Below are 18,370 nucleotides of genomic sequence, written 5' to 3'. Positions count from 1 at the left end.
GTTGTTGCTGTTGAAGATTCTGCATATTTCTTTCTTTATCATTTCTGTTTGTCTGGGGGTTTTTTTGTTGCATAATTCGGGCCCGTCATCTATGTAGAGTCCAATTTTTATGTCAAGTTGTTGAAGGTGTGAGAGTTGGTATAATCCGACTAGCTCGCATGTCTCTGCTCCATGGTAATTCACCAATATGACATCAAAGTTGTTGGATTTCTTCATCCATGCATTTCCGTTTTTGTATAGGGTTGTTTTCTTGGAGTATAGAATGCTATGGGTTTCTTCGTCTGTGATGTTGTCATATTTACATTGCAGATTGTAGAGCTTTCAATAGAAGTGTTTTGTTGATTGAAGGATAGAAGCTACATGTATCAAAAATGATTGCATGCTGTTATTGCTCGTTTCCTATGTTTTTATACCAATTGATGACTTCTGTTGTGTTTTTCTATTGGTTGAGTGTGGTTTTCTTGGTGATTTTTGTTGTTTATTCTGCCTAAGATATTTTTACATTATTTTTCCAATTTGGGATTTGCAAGGGTTAATGAGTCGACATTGATCGTTATTACAGAAGTTTGGTTTATGATCTTTGAATGTGATGAAGGCGTTTGATTTTGCTGTGGTGTCTATCCTGTTGCTGACTTGTAGTCTTTCTGCGATGTTCTTCTCTTCTGCTGTGGTTTCGGTAGTCGTAGATGGTGTTTGTTATTTGTCCTCTTTCTTGATGTTTGCATAAAGTAAATCTGAGTATTCTTTGGGAGGCAATAATTTGTAAAAATTAGCAGTTTTGTCGGCGGCAACGTAAACATGAGGATTCCGTTTTATCGATAGAATATCTTGTTTTAATTTATTTTGGAAGTTATCGTTGATTTGTATAAATTTTATGCTACGAATAATGCCTTTGACTTTTCTAGCTCAGTAATGTCTGGGGCAGGTTTAGTTGATTGTCTTTCATGGCTTGGTCCGGGTTTAAAAAGAAAAAAAAGCTCTCCTTCTGATGTTTCTAATAATTTTTTTCTGTTTTGTTGATTAAGCATTTTATGTATTGTTTGTTAGTTGGGATTGGTATGTTCTTTGTTGAGTATTCAAAGTTAATACATTAACGTCGAGCACTATTATTTCGGAGCGTAATATTTACATGCTCTATATATGCTCTAACCAACATTATTGTACCTACAAGTACCCACCAACACTGGCCACTTATAGCAGTTCATTGATCTATGACTTTCTTGGCTTACATGAGTAAGCTTGGCTGGTGGTGTTTTGCTTTTAAGAACTCGCGTACACCTGTCACGATTTTACCAGTCGGATATATATTCCTCATTTGAAGCTCTTTACACCCTCCAACGGCTGCTGGTCTTCCCTTTTTTTTACGTTTGGCGCTTTTCTTTTGCTTCAATATCATTGTTGTTATACATTCACTGCCAAGTTCCTCCCTAATAATGTAGTATGGTTTGTAAATTTTAAAAGATTAAGATAATTCAGTTGTAACCCAATCGTGACACCCAATCATAATAAAACATCATATTGATGAATGGTATCAGCGATATTCTTAAATGTTAATTGCTAAAAAACCAGTGATATTTCATTTCCTGTTGTTTTTGTTTTTGTTTTTAAGGGTTTTACGGCGCTTGCAACACATTAAGGTCATATCAGCGCCAGTAAAAAGGAAGAAAATGGGATAGTAAAAAGTTCTAGAATTACAATGAAAGCACCAAAGAAATGGTAAGACAAAGGGGAATTAGTTCAAATAAGTTTTTTAAAATGTTTTTAAGGGTTTTACAGCGCTTGCGTCACATTAAGGTCATATCAGCGCCAGTAAAAAGGAGGAAAATGGGATAGTAAAAAGTTCTAGAATTACAATAAAGCATCCAAGAAAAGGGAAGACAAAGGGGAATTGGTTCAAATAAGAAACCGGTGTAGATTCCAAAAGCACTCTATCAAAGTACTTAGTTTGAGATCACTAAAAGTCTCATCCAGACACAAGCACAGGTCCCCGCTAAGAGGAACACACTCAAATGTTTTACAAATCATATATAATATAAAGAAGGCATAATACAGTGCATAACAGAGAGATGATTTACAAGGAAAAAAATATCATCTCCAAAAACTAACTATACATTCGACTGTTTCCCTCTCAGCCAGGGCATCTGGCCAGGACCAGGACAAAACCAAGTAATCTCATTCCAAGACAAAGACGGAAAGCATGTTGGAAAACAGATATAAGGGGATAGAAGACACAGTATGTACCCCCCTGCCCACTATGGGAGGTCAGGAACCCCACCCAGAGTTCAAATAAGAAACAGGTGTAGATTCCAAGAGCACACTATCAAAGTACTTAGTTTGAGATCACTAAAAGTCTCATCCAGACACAAGCACAGGTCCCCACTAAGAGGAACACACTCAAATGTTTTACAAATCATAATATATAATATAAAGAAAACAATACAGCCAGGGCATCCGACCAGGGCCAGGACAAAACCAAGTAATCTCATTCCAAGACAAAGACAGAAAGCAAGTTGGAAAACAGATGTAGGGGAATGGAAGACACAGTAAGTACATCCCTGCCCACTATGGGAGGTCAGGAACCCCACCCAGCCACCCAGATTTTGTTTTTTTTGTTTTTGTTTTTAAGGGTTTTACGGCGCTTGCAACACATTAAGGTCATATCAGCGCCAGTAAAAAGGAAGAAAATGGGATAGTAAAAAGTTCTAGAATTACAATTAAAGCACACAAGAAAAGGTAAGACAAAGGGGAACTGGTTCAAATAGGGAACAGATGTAGATTCCAAGAGCACACCGTCAAAGTACTTAGTTTGAGATCACCTGAAAGTCTCATCCAGACACAAGCACAGGTCCCAACTAAGATGAATACAATCAAATGTGTACCAATCATATAATATAATATAATATGTAAACTAAACATAATACAATGCATAACAGAGAGATGATTTACAAGGAAAAAAATATCATCTCCCAAAACTATAACTATACATTCGACTGTTTCCCTTCCAGCCAAGGAACTCCGGCAAGGATCAGGACAAAACTAAGTAATCTCATTCCAAGACAATGACAGGAAATAATTGGAAAACGGGTATGGGGGGGATAGAAGACACAGCATGTACCTCCCTGCCCACTATGGGAGGTCAGGATCCCCACCCAGCCACCCAGATTTCATTCCCTCGCCTCTAGAGTAGGATTTGTGCCAAAAAAGAAAACATCCACATCAAATTAAAAACAACAATAACAGTTTAATTCTCGACTCTCTCATGTTCACGTGAATGGACAATTGAACATATTTATTACATTTTCATGTATTGTGAGCAAGCTCAAACGCAATACAAAAATGGTGCAATAAAAACCAAAAAAAAAAAAACAACATGGCTTCTTCCAACAAATTGTCCACATAAACCAAAAGAACAAATAGTAATTATTCCCCCTTATTTAGTCAATAAAAGAAATCTACAAGGTCTGTGCATATGACTCAGAACAATGATCAATTTATCAAACCAGGGGCGCCCTTTTCCAGTTTTTTAAAAATCTTCCGCCTGGCTTTGGTCGGGTTCGATGAGTTGATTGTGTGGTTAAAGACAACAATTAAGAGAAAGTTAGATGGAAGTGTATCCTTTTCTATGATTTAAGGATGATATCATTTGATGAAGAGAAGTTATGCACAAAATATTTTCATATATGCTTTATACGTCAAAAACATTTTCAGGCTTTTAAAAAAATTTATTTTAGCATAGGCCATCCCTGATCAACCGAATTTATCTAAATTCCAATGAGTGGTACTTATACTATCAACGCTCAATTGAAAAGGCTTAACCCAATACATTTCCATTCCGGTTTACATAATTGTTCAAATTTCACGTATTGTGAACGTATGGACTTAATAGAAAAATGGGACAGGAATATGATTACACGATATTCTATTCCATTGAAGGACAAAGAATAACGTTGCCGAGTAGTTCTCATTTTAAACATTACAATTAAAAAGTGCTTTAAGTATAAGACACATGGTTAAGAATGTATTTGTGGATAAAATTGAAAGACGGATTACAGTTGATTTTCCGTTTGATGTATGAACCATTTTTCAGACATCTCTTACAAAATTGTGGTATTCTCTGTTTCACTCCAGACAATAGATTGGGATCATGCCTGAGGGCAAATATTACCTTTTACATAATACATCTAAAGGCTTTTACCTTTGGCATGACATCGTGTGTTCTTGTTTTCATAGAGAGAGAGCAGAAACAGCAACGTTGCACTGATTTCAATGAAGTTAAAGTCTTAGTAGCAAGGCTGTTTTTTGCCGTCTAAGTGAAATTATTTAAGTTTGTAGGCCTATTTATAAGCATATAATTAATGTGTGAAGAAATTCGACCTAGTTCTTAAATGTTAAAAATTGGCTTCTATATTTTCAACAATTAGATGAGATTATTCTTAAAGTTATTTGCATTGGTCCCATATCTTCTACATCAAAAAAATAATTGAGCAGTATCTCGCATAAAAGTTGGCTTTACTGGAATTTTCTCCCATTTTCACAAAAAAATGGAAAGCACTAATGACAACACACTTTCTGTCTGCAAAGAAGCCACCACAAGTAATTACAAATGTGTCAGGACTAGGGGAAAAAACTGAGCAACGTCAATCCAGAACAAAGGCAAAAGAAATGTGGAAGGGAGAAACAGATAGAGAGGGATACAAAACTCAGCAGACTTTGTTTGTTTGTTTTTTGTTGTTTTTTTTTAATTATATCAATGAGTTTTACGGAGCTAGCAACATATTTTGGTCATTTTAGTGCCAATAAAAAAGAAAAAAGTTGGATAGACAATGTTTTTTTTTTAAATCATGATTTACAATTAAACACACACGAGATAAAGTATGGTATAGGAGAATGGTTCACATAGGGAACATATGAAGACTCCAAGAGCATACTTTCTGTGTAGTTAGCTTGAGATCACGTAAAAGTCTCATCCTGAAATAAGCACAGAATCCCACTAAGTAATACACTCTAATGCTTACAGAAGATTATATATTTAAAAAAGAAAATATAACAGTGTATAACAGAGAGATGATTTGCAAAGAGAAAATATCATCTCTAAAATTATAACTATACATTTGACTGTTTCCGTCCCAGCCAAGGACTCCAGCCAGGGCCAGGACAAAACCAAGTAATCTCATTCCAAGACAAAGAAAGCAAGTTGGAAAACAGAAATAGGGGGATAGAAGACACGGCAAGTGACCTTCCTGCTCACCATAGGAGGTAAAATGATCCACCCTGAGATGGGATTTAAATTTAATTAAGGAAAAATAATAAATAATAATATATAAGAACAAATATGATGGAATCTTGAATTAAATAAAGTTAACAATAATATTTTTTTACATTATCTCATATTATTCTTGTATGGAAGCAAAATACTGTTTAAGATCTTATATTTAAGAATTGTAATTATATAGGATTTAACAATTATATCTGTATACAATTATGGCATTTCACGAAGTGTATAAAAATAGTGTTGATGAATGGGGTGGGGTTTATAATCAATTAAAGGAAAGTAAATATATAAGGGCATAACAATTTTACTTGAATTGAAAATAAATCAACAATTTAATTCATGATTGTCGGATACATCTCCCCATGGCGATTAAAATAGATAAACATGATAAAAGTAAGAGCATAAATTTACCATAAATAAGTAGAAATTCGTTTATAAACTTGAAAAGTCACTAAAAATAAAATAATTAATGGTAGTGAAAACAAAACAGGCAACGTTTTAAAAAGAGAAAATTCAAACAGAAGTTAAAGATGAACATTGTCAACAAGTATTTTGATGGGATAAACTTAGGGTGTGTTGCAATCTATATGTGGTACTGTAGCAATAAATCAAGGTGTTAAAACTTGTGATTAAACAGAAGTTTTTTTATGGCAAGATATCAATTAATTTATCCAGTGCTGAATCATACCCAATCCTATATATACATATGATGATTAGTAATATCAAATTGAAGTAAAACACACATCAAAATAATAATTCCTCCTTAAGAAAATGAAAGCTTATTCCTTAAAATCTGTCAACGAATTAATATGAAAATCTTATTCCTTATTTTTTCTGATGCCTATCTCACAAAAGCTCCAACTTCGAGTCACCCATTTATCGAGCTATCACTAGACCAAATTGGAAACTTCCATCCAAGTACGGTTATACCTTGCTGTGCCTCCTTCCATATTGACACAGAACAATTCGGACTCAGGACCCTTCTTCAGGCAAAAACAAAAACAATAAAAACATTAATACATCACTTAAAATCCATCCTTGTTTGGAATTTATTTGTTTTGTTTTTGTTTTTAACGGTTTTACCGCACTTGCAACACATTAAGGTCATATCAGTGCCAGTAAAAAGGAAGAAGATGGGATAGTAAAAGGTTCTCTACAATTAAAGCACTCAAGAAAAGGTAAGACAAAGGGGAATTGGTTCAATTAGGAAGCCGGCGTAGATTCCAAGAGCACAATGTCAACTTAGTTTGAGATCACCTAAAAGTCTCATTCAGACACAAGCACAGGTCCCCACTAAGAGGAATACACTCAAATGTTTACAAATCATATATAATATGTAACTAAAACATTATACAGTGCATAACAGAGAGATGATTTACAAGGAAAAAAAATATCTCCCAAAACTAACTATACATTTGAATGTTTCCCTCCCAGCCAGGGTATCTGGCCAGTGCCAGGACAAAACCAAGTAATTTCAACCCAAGACAAAGACAGAAAGCATGTTGTAAAGAAGATAAATGGAAAGAAGACACAGTTAGTGCCTCCCTGCCCACTATGGAATTTATTTCTTTTTTTTTTTTAAAGCTGCTATATTCATTTTTGTCCATAATTAAAATGTATGCACAACAATCACTGTTTTCAGCAAGAAAAACGTAATGCTCTATGTCTATCTCCTAAAAGATTTTTTAAAAATGCACGTCGACAAAAACTCTTCACATTTACAAACATATCTAATCAAAGAAAAGACATAAATCCCTAATGACACCTAGGCTTGAGCCCTTGACTTCAAAAAGTAGCTTCAACACATATATCCACATCTGGTGAGAATCGTTCTATGGCAGTCATTTCTTTATATAACTCCTGGTTAACAAAATACAGAGATGAATGGTTATTTTTATGTCTCTTTGACAATGTGGTCGCCAACAAAAAAAAAATACATTCATGAATTCAAATAACAATCCCTGCCATGACAATCAGTGACAATGGGCACGATTTAAGGTGGAGTATAATTCTTCTTTTAAAAAACAGTCTTTAAACAATATTCTAGTGTATATTCAATAGTGTTTTGTTTCTTTTTAAGGGTTTTACACTTCTTGCAACACATTTAGGTCATATCAGCGCCAGTAAAAAGGAAGAAAATAGGATAGTAAAAAGTTATAGAATTACAATTAAAGCACCCAAGAAAAAATTAAGACAAAGGGTAACTGGGAACAAACAGAAAACACGTAGATTCCAAGAGCATGCCATCAATGTACTTAGATCACCTATGTCTCATCTGGATACAAGCACAAGATCCAACAAAGAGGAATACACTCAAATGCTTACACATTATATATTCAAATTAACAAGTTTAACAATAAATAACAGAGATATGATTTACAAGGGAAAAAATATCGTCTCCCAAAACAATAACTATGCATTTGACTGTTTCCCTCCCAGTCAGGACTCCGGCCAGGGTCAGGACAAAATCAAGTAATCTCATTCAAGACTAAGACAGAAAACATGCTGGAAACACAGATATAAAAGGATAGAAGACACAGTAAGTGCGTCCCTGCCTGCCATGTTAGGTCAGGAGTCCCACCCAGTATTCAATAGTGTGATACAAAATATAAAACGGTCATAATCAAGTAATAATTTACAGGTAAAACATATTAAGGCAGATTAAATATCAAGGCCATGGTGGAAAATAATCGAGAAAAAATCAGCCAATACATCACATCATTAAGATTAATTTAACATTATTTATTTTTCTGATAACACATATTTAATTTTTATCAAAGCTAAGATTGTGGAATACTAAATTACAAATAAAGCTTGATGGTTATGTTTGTTTTGTTTTAAGGTTTTACAGCATTTGCGACACATTTAGGACATTTCAGCGCCAGTAAAATGGAAGAAAATTGGGTAGTCAAAAAAGTTATAGGTTTATAAATGGAAAACACACAAGAAAAAGTAAGATAAAGGGGAAGTGTTCAAATAGGGAACAGATGTAGATTCCAAGAACACACTATCAGTGTACTTAGAGATCACCTAAAAGTCTCAACCAGACAAAAGCACAGGTCCCCACTAAGAGGCACTAAGAGGAATACAATCAAATGTTTACAAACCAATAGATATTCAAAACCAAATAAATGTAACAGTACATAAAGAGATGACTTAGAAGGAAAAAATTATCGTCTCCCAATACTAAAACTAAACATATGACTGTTTCCCTCCTAGTCAAGAACTCTGGTCAGGGCTTGAACAAAACCAAGTAATCCCACCCCAATACAAATACAGAAAGCAACCCCGAAAACGAATATAGAGGATAGAGACACAGTGAGATCTCTGCCTACCATGGGAGGTCAAAGACCCCACCCAATTGATGGATATAATTACAAATATTATGTAAAAAATGTGAACATGGCTCATGATGACAACAAACTTTTCATGCAGTTTCTTTGTTTTTTCCCATTATTTAAAGTCATCCACGGCCATTTAGTTAATATTGAAAAAGACAGGTAATGGGCTTGAAATTTATACAAAAAGACTTCCATCCACTACCCAAGCGCTAGTCAATTAATTAGAGCAGCGCAACACACAATATGTTAGATTGAACAAAATCAAAGATTCGTGTTAGTTTTTAGTTGGCACAATGATCTGTTCATCCATATCTGATTACTAGACAAAGATTGATATTTCCCAATTTACTCTCTTTACTATCTAGGACATCTTTCATTTTCAAATATCACAAGTTAAAGGTTGTTTTTAAATGTTATTTGTTTATAAGCGCTTACAACGCTTTTAGGTCATTTCAGCACCATTAAAAAGGAAGAATATTGGAATAGTAATAAAATACAAGATTTGCAATTGAAAGCACCTGAGAAAAAGTAAGACAATGGGGATTGGTTCAAAAGAGGTATATTCCAATAGCAAACTATCAGAGCACATTGCTTTAACTCACCTAATGTCCCCTCCAGGAACAAGCACAGGATTCGATTAAGAGGGATACACTGAAATGTTTACAAAAGATTATATTCAAAAGAAAAAGTACACAACAGACGATGATTTACAAGAAGAAAAAAAAAAGTTTGTTTTTGTTTTTAAGGGTTTTACGGCGCTTGCAACACATTTAGGTTATATCAGCGCCAGTAAAAAGGAAGAAAAAGGGATAGTAAAAAGTTCTAGAATTACAATTAAAGCACCCAAGAAAAAGTAAGACACAGGGGAACTGGGAACAAATAGGGACACACTCAAATGCTAAAATTATACATTCAAAATAACAAATATAATAATACATAACAGAGAGATGATTTACAAGGAAAAAGATATCATCTCTCAAAACAATAACTATGCATTTGACTGTTTCCCTCTCAGCTAGTTGTTTTTGTTTTTTGTTTTTAATGGTTTTACGGTGCTTGCAACACATTTAGGTTATATCAGCGCCAGTAAAAAGGAAGAAAAAGGGATAGTAAAAAGTGCTAGAATAACAATTAAAGCACCCAAGAAAAAGTAAGACATAGGGGAACTGGGAACAAATAGGGATCAGATGTAGATTCCAAGAGCATACCACCAATGTACTTAGTTTGAGATCACCTATAAGTCTCATCCGGACACAGACACAAAATCCAACAAAAAGGAATACACTCCAATGCTTACATTATACATTGATAACAAATATAATAATACATAACAGAGAGATGATTTACAAGGAAAAAAATATCATCTCCCAAAACCATAACTATGCATTTGACTGTTTCCCTCCCAGTCAGGAGTCCAGCCAGGGCCAGGACAAAACAAAGTAATCTCATTCCAATTTTGTTTGTTTTTAAGGGTTTTACGGCGCTCGCAACACATTAAGGTCATATCAGCGCCAGTAAAAAGGAAGAAAATGGGATAGCAAAAAGTTCTAGAATTAAAATAAAGCATCCAAGAAAAGGGAAGACAAACGGGAATTGGTTCAAATATGAAACAGGTGTAGATTCCAAAAGCACTCTATCAAAGTACTTAGTTTGCGATCACTAAAAGTCTCATCCAGACACAAGTACAGGTCCCTGCTAAGAGGAACACACTCGAATGTTTTACAAATCATATATAATATAAAGAAAGCATAATACAGTGCATAACAGAGAGATGATTTACAAGGAAAAAAATATCATCTCCCAAAACAATAACTATGCATTCGACTGTTTCCCTCCCAGCCAGGACTCCGAGCAGGGCCAGGAAAAAACCAAGTAATCTCATTCCAAGACAAAGACAGAAAGCATGTTGGAAAACAGATGTAAGGGGATAGAAGACACAGTATGTACCTCCCTGCCCGCTATGGGAGGTCAGGATCCCCACCCAGAATCTCATTCCAAGACAAAGACAGAAAGCATGTTGGAAAACAGATATAAGGGGATAGAAGACACAGTATGTACCTCCCTGCCCGCTATGGGAGGTCAGAATCCCCACCCAGGCCCTCCCAGCTAGGACTCCGGCCAGGGCCAGGAAAAAACCAAGTAATCTCATTCCAAGACAAAGACAGAAAGCATGTTGGAAAACAGATATAAGGGGATAGAAGACACAGTATGTACCCCCCTGCCCATTATGGGAGGTCAGGAACCCCACCCAGGGAAAAAGGGAAAAAAATATCTCCCAAAACTATTACTGTTTCCATCCTAGCTAAGGAGTCCGGCCCGAGAAAGGACAGAACCATGTAATCTTATTCTATGACAAAAACAGAAAGAAACTGGTAAAGTAAAACAATTATAGGGTGATAGAAGGTACAGCAAGAGTAACCTCCATTGTCCATCATGGGCGGTAAAATCTAGTCACAATTTAAGAGTTTAGTTTCTATTAAAGGGTTTTATGCACCTGCAACACATTTAGGTCATTCAGTGCCAATAAAAAAGAATAAATGCAATAGTCAAACAATTATAGATTTACAATTCAAAGTACACGAGAATAAGTCAGACAAAAGAGAATGGTTCTGATAGGGATTTAGATTCTGAGAGCACACTATCAGACTATCAGTGTAAATAATTTGAGATCACTAAAAGTTTCATCCAGACATAAGCACATAATCCCACTAAAATACACTCAAATGCAAACAGATACATGTATATTCAGAACCAAAAAAGAAAAACCAGTACACAATGGAGAGATGATTTAGAAAGAAAAAAAATTATTTATAACTACACATTGACCCTTCCCTTCCCACCTAAGGACTCCAGCAAAGGTCAGGACAAAACTAAGTAGTCTCATTCCAAGAAAAAGCAGAGAGGAAGTTGGAAAATTGATATAGGGGAGTATAAGACACAGCAAGTGACATCTCTGACCAGTATAGGTAAAAAAAGCCGCACCCATACAATTCAAGAGTTTATCTTGCAATTTTGTACATAAAAAAACGAGGAAAATTGTAATAAAATTTCATGCTAACATGTATAACAGAGGTAGGCTATCAAAGTTCCATAACAATACATTATCAACACAATTTCATTCAACTGTTTTAATTGAAACCAGAGGGCAGGAAAATCTGGAATTAAGAATGTGAGAAAATGGCTTCTAAAGTTGACATAAAACATATTACAGTATTACATATTACTATGACTTAGTTTATATCTTAAATACAATTTGAGAGACAAAACTAAACAAGATAGAAGATGTCAAACATTTGATTTCTTGTGATCTCTATATTTCATGAAGAAGAAAAAATGGACAAAGTAAATTTTTTTTTTTTGCTTCTTTGTTGTCTTTAGTGCTGCTGGGGCTGAATTTTCATATAATGCCCCATAGACAAATACAAATATTCATATAAACAAGGTAATATCTTCAGAATGCATATAAAGCCATTGAACTTGGTAGAATATCACATTAACATAAAAACAACTTGGACCGGACACACAGTTCAACTGCCAATATATCTGACCACATCATTCCAAGCAGATGTTAAATTTAGATCTGACAAAAATAACTTCAGTGAACCATATTCATTGTCCGTTTCACAGGAATATACTTTTTTGCACATCTAAAAGATTTAGTGATAAAATTCCACTACTTTTAATTACTCTGACGGATTGTAACACCTTTACCATCAACCTAAAATATAGCATGTCCATAAAGGATCACGAGTCACTGGAATCATATCAACAGTTTTTGGCTTTATATTTATGGTCTGTCCACAAAAATTCAACAAGCCATGAATGTGCAACACATTCTGACTAGTCCTTATATGACTTACAATTTCACAACCTAATACTAAATTATTCAGCAGTTTAAAAAGAAAAGAAAAGAGACAACAACATCACATATTGAGTGCAATCGGACAAAAAGAAAATAAACATAGCTATAATTAGTCATTCCCACTGTCAAACCAGATTTTTTACAAAACCTACCTTTGAATATCCATTACATACAACACTATAAATATAGGTGATACAGTAAAAAAATCACCATCTGTCTTTCATATCATTAAATTTCTTTCTTTTTTCTTATAAAGATCTTCAGACTTAAGAACCGTTCTTCTTCTTTTCCATGAGCTCTTTGTGCTTCTCTGCAATAAAATCAACAACATGAGGTTCATTAAGGGTGCTGACATCCCCAAGTTCTTCGGGTTTGTTGGCTGCTATTTTTCTAAGAATGCGACGCATGATCTTTCCCGACCTAGTTCGTGGAAGACTGGGTGTGAACTGAAAAAAAGTGCATAATAGAGCCAATTGAAGTTAAAACAAAAATTTTTCTAAAACTTTTTTTTCAGCTTATGTATTTTTAGGATTTAATAGCGCTACAATACTTTAAGGTGGTATAAATACATAAATCTTTGTAATCAAATGTGTTAAAAAATTTTTGATATGACATTTCACTCAAAACAAAACCTGGAATTTGTTGTTATCTACTTATCAGTTTATTGAAGATGTAGAAAAGATGATGGGAAGACAAGAAACTTTCATGATTTGGACATCTGGTCAGGCAAGAAAGTTGTGCAAGACAGTCATGTATTCAAGGCACAGTGGGTGGTCAGCAGGGAAGAATCAGGCAAGGGAAAATGTGGCAGGATAACATCAAGGAATCGACAGGATTGACTTTATACTAGTTAACAGAGATGGCCAATGATTGAGATATGAGGAACTGGAATTATGAAGGTTGCATCCGGTCATGAGAATGGGTGATGTTTGTTTGTTTTAGGTCATATCAGCACCAGTAAAAAGGAAGAAAAAGGGATAGTAAGAAGTTCTAGAATTACAGTTAAAGCACCCAAGAGAAAGTGAGACAAAGGGGAACTGGGAACAAAAAGGGATCAGACGTAGAATCCAAGAGCATACCATCAATGTATTTAGTTTGAGACCCCTATAAGTCTTATCCGGACACAAGCACAAGACCCAACAAAGAGGAAAACACTCAAATGCTTACATTATACATTTAATTTTGTTTGTTTGTTTGTTGCTTTAGGTCTCTTCCAACACAATTGAGGTTATATGAGAGACCGCTGAAACAAAAAAACAAGCAATCTAACAAAAATAGTACAAATGTAAATCAAAATCATAACCTAAAGATATCATAAGCTAAATTATAAATAACCAAGAACAAACAGGCAGAAGATTTACAGAAAAAAAATATCCCCTGTCAAAAATACAATCACAAACCAAAGAAGCAGGATAGGCTAGTAAAGAGAAGAAGAAACGACATCACTATCGGATCGTACACCCATGCGAACATCATAGGTATATGATTCAAGGGTGATGCTCCCATCCAACCACCCGCTTATACATTTAAAATAACAAATATAATAATACATAACAGAGAGATGATTTACAGGGAAAAAAATTTCATCTCCCAAAACAATAACAATGCATTTGACTGTTTCCCTCCCAGGCAGGACAAAACCAAGTAATCTCATTCCAAGACAAAGATAGAAAGCAAGTTGGAAAACAGATATAGGGGAATAGAAGACACAGTAAGTACCTCCCTGCCCACTGTGGGAGGTCAGGAACCCCACCCAGTGAGAATGGGTGAGTGAATGAGAGTAATCAACATAAGAGACATTGCGTAAATAAATTCCAATACCCTCAAAGTATTGTAATTAATTTGGAATACGCCGTACAGCTAACTTAGAAAGAAATAAGATGAGCGACACTGGTATGTGCCAAAATAACTTTTAATTCTTACCATGATAAAATCAGGCTGTGCTATATTTCCAATGTGTTCCTTGATTAGAGATCTCACCTGTCCCTCAATATCACTCTCAGGAAGGTTAACATTGTCTTTCAGGACCACAAACGTGTAAATTCCTGGAAAATAATTAAGAGAATTTAACTTCATTTTAAGCTATATACAGTACACATGCACTTTTGGATTGCGATTCCAGCATAAGAATTAAAATGTGACAGATGTTCATGAACAAAATAAACTGTGATAAAAAAATAAATCTATAACATTTGGTTTAGTGACGAAGCTCACTTTTGCACAAACCAAAATGTCAAAAACAAAAACTTCACTTCTTGGGCATTATCTCTCCCAGACAAAATGTACGAGAAGTGACTTCATGACTATATGATAACTGCATGGACTGTGTTTTAATTTCCATGAATAAAATCAGACCATAATTCACAAGATCAGGTAGGGAAATGCATTAGATCTGTTGTGAACAAGACATTCAGTGACTGGAAAGAGTTGGTGACAGGTCAGACGCCTGACGTCGATACCATCTATTCTATTCTATTCTATCTCTTAAACATCTTACTAGACTCTTTCTAGTTCTGAATGAACCAAAATTTTGCAACAATGCAACTTCAAACTTTGCATGTTCTTATATCAATTCAGATGAACGGACTTATTCCAAACACTGATAACGGCCAAGTACTCGTTTTATACCTGAGTAAGCTGAGAAAATGTGATTAAAGAGCCTTTTCCAAGGACTCAACTTTGTGCCATTCAGAGAGTGTCTGGAACAACACTAAGTCAAAGTAATCAAACTAACAAATTAGTGAAATCCAGATGTCATATATTCGAAATGCCATGGTCTGAGTGATCAAACTTTCTATAAGCAAAAGATTTGCTAAATCAAAATTATTCTGACATTGAAAGGATAAAACATACATTAGGTGTTGTGAGCACATATATGCAGTGTATTGGTTATGCCAGTCAAGTCCATATCCTCTATTCTTTGAAGATGAGACAGGAATTGTGCTTTGCAAGAGAAAAACAGGGAATGTCAATTTTCACCCCCAAGGAAAAATTACAATGTCATAGCTTGAAAATGAAGGGAAAACATTACTAAATACCTTAATTCTATCGCAAAATGATTGTTCTTTAACATCAATGAACGAGGAAAAAATGTTAGGAACAACAATAGATCAATGAGTGTTCAAAGTTTGTTTTTGAGTTTTCTCAAAATAACAAAAAATGACATTCCCTGTTTTTCCCTTGCACCCTTCATATATATATATATATATATATATATATATATATATATATATATATATATATATATATATATATATATATATATATATATATATATATATATATATATATATATATATATATATATATATAGCAGGTGACTATATATAAAAACAAGGAACCTCAAGAAGTGTCCAAAAAATATATATATTGTATATATATCTTTCCAATCAACTGCTTACCTTCCCCTTTAATTTCATGAGGATATCCAATGACTGCTGTCTCTGCAACGTCATGATGGCTATCCTGAAAACAAACACAATGTAGAAGTGACACTGAATTAATTAAATGTGTACTTTGAAATTATTAAAAACATCACCAATCCATATATTAACAACAGAAAAGAAATGATTGGTTAAATGAGATCGCGCTATGTTCTTAACTGATTTATCATATTAAAATCAGTCACTTATTCTCCTCCTCTTTCATTTTTTTTTTTTGAGAAGGGGGGGGGGGGGGGGGGGGTCTTCATTTGTAAAAGAAACTTTCCCCCTCTCCTTAAAAAAATTATGCATCGACAATAATAATCAGTTTACAGAATCAGTTGGCATATATGAAGAAGAGAATAAAATATATTTGAGCAATGTAAAAACTTAAACCAATGAGAGAGTGGCTCAGTCAGTTCAGTTTTTCCAATGTGGTTGTCACTAAGACCCACAATATAGGATTACTCAAACAATAGAGCTACAACTATTTATGATGGTGTCGATAATAATATGTTTTACTTTTAACTAAAAAAATAAAAAGAAGATAGAAAATGTCATTCATAAGTTGAAAAAAGATTAAGAGAGGTGTGATCAAAATTGCCATTAGACAAGTAGCCCTGTGGTATAGTAGCTATGTTATAGACTTGTAACCTAGATGATTAGGGTTTGAATCTCAGGGACGTCAATTTTATTCATTTATTCATTGTTTTTGTTCTTACCATTAATATGAGTATTCGCTAAAACTGAGAAATTGTAACCATTGAAATCTGAAGTTTCATTCCAACTCAGTGGTAAACTCCCATTTTTGCTCTCTTTTTTTTTGAGAAAACCAATTGGATTGGGATTTACTCATCCGAGAAGTTAATAAAATTTATTTTTATAAAAAGTATTATGTTTCTTGTAGGCCATTATTCATAAACCAAAGTACTCAGCACAATAGTTGGTTGGCCTTGAAATGATTTCAATACAAATTTGATCATTCTTACAACTATGTCTTCAATCTCTGCTGTGCCCAACCGATGACCACTGACATTCAAGACATCATCCATACGTCCAGTAATTTGGTAGTATCCACCTGAATGTCTGTGAGCTCCATCTCCAGTGTAATAATACCCTGAAAATAATATATATCTTTGTATTAATATCACTTCCCATGTGTTGTCCCGGGTCCCTCAACTGAGAGGGTCAAGAATAGCCCAACACCAAGTCAGTGTGTCGTAAAAGGCGACTAATGGTGTGTGATTCCCCCATTTTTGAGTCACCTGGTCGTCCAGGTTGGGGGTTGGCGAAGGGTTAACACCCCTTTCCGTAAAACTCAAACCATTACAGAAACGCAGATGGACAAAACAAATCCCTTTTTTAGCTTGGGCGAATGAAGAGTTTCCGGAATGACAGAATTTGTGAAGGACAACAGACAAAGCCGAAAGGACTCTGCTGACCCGATGATGTCTTCGCCAAACAAGCAGCTTCGAATTGCGTCGTGGAACGTTCGCACCATGTATGAAGCAGGAAAAAGCTCTCAAGTTGTGACTGAGATTAGAAGATACAGGCTGCATATACTTAGAGTAAGCAAAACCCACTGGATACAATCCGGACAGAAACACCTCAAGTCTTGGGAGAAGATTTTATATTCAGGGAGAGGAGACAGGATTCATACACAGGGAGTAGGAATAATTTTAAGCAAGCTTGCCCAGAAGTCACTGAGAGGATGGGAACAACACGGAAAAAGGATCATCATGGCATCCTTTACAACATGGAGTAAGAAGATCAACATGAACATCGTACAGATCTATGCCCCAACAAATGACGCAACAGATGAGGACAAAGATGCATTTTATAGTCTGCTACAACAAGTCATTGACAAGTTGCCAAGGAAAGACAGAAAAGTGAGTGGAGCAGGCACTTATGTTGGTAACAACAAGATATGAAGTGAGTAGAAAAGTGCCAGAAGACAATAGAGAATAAAAAATTTTTGCGGCGGTGGTGGGGCTTGAACCTGCGACCTTATTGGTACGACAACTCCGCCTGGCAGGTGAGAGCGTGGCTCTACCGTGTGAGCTATCCACGAACACAAAAATATTCGTTTCAAACCCAAGTCATTTCTAGATCCCTCTCTCACCCACTTCTTGAGACCGCCGATTCGTTCGCACACCACCATCCCGAAGTCATTTTGACCAGCAGTTAAGCTTAATAGCCAATATTCTCAACACAAACATATAACATAGAAACGATTGAGTATGCTACGGTGTATGGGGTGAATTTTTAATTCAGAAAAGTGAGTGGAGCAGGCACTTATGTTGGTAACAACAAGATATGAAGTGAGTAGAAAAGTGCCAGAAGACAATAGAGAATAAAAAATTTTCGCGGCGGTGGTGGGGCTTGAACCTGCGACCTTATTGGTACGACAACTCCGCCTGGCTCTCTATTGTCTTCTGGCACTTTTCTACTCACTTCATATCTTGTTGTTACC

The 18,370-nt window shown here is 35.1% G+C and overlaps 1 protein-coding gene across 1 annotated transcript in view; it reads right to left on the bottom strand.

Annotated features, from left to right (window-relative positions):
- Nucleotides 1–7,993: 7,993 nt before the first annotated feature.
- LOC144977961 (acetyl-coenzyme A synthetase 2-like, mitochondrial) overlaps nucleotides 7,994–18,370 on the bottom strand; it is a 39,703-nt gene continuing 29,326 nt past the window's right edge. The window contains exons 11-14 of the mRNA XM_078923374.1: nucleotides 16,887–17,014; nucleotides 15,877–15,940; nucleotides 14,399–14,520; nucleotides 7,994–12,921 (exon numbers count right to left, since the gene is read on the bottom strand). Coding sequence (XP_078779500.1) covers nucleotides 12,742–12,921; nucleotides 14,399–14,520; nucleotides 15,877–15,940; nucleotides 16,887–17,014 — 494 coding nt within the window. The 3' untranslated portion in view covers nucleotides 7,994–12,741. The remainder of the gene's footprint in view (nucleotides 12,922–14,398; nucleotides 14,521–15,876; nucleotides 15,941–16,886; nucleotides 17,015–18,370) is intronic.

This window comes from Berghia stephanieae, chromosome 1, assembly GCF_034508935.2.
Source record: "Berghia stephanieae isolate SIO BIC M18660-M18661 chromosome 1, UCSD_Bste_1.3, whole genome shotgun sequence".
Lineage (NCBI taxonomy): Eukaryota > Metazoa > Mollusca > Gastropoda > Nudibranchia > Aeolidiidae > Berghia > Berghia stephanieae.
This window is presented reverse-complemented; position numbering and strand designations above follow the sequence as displayed.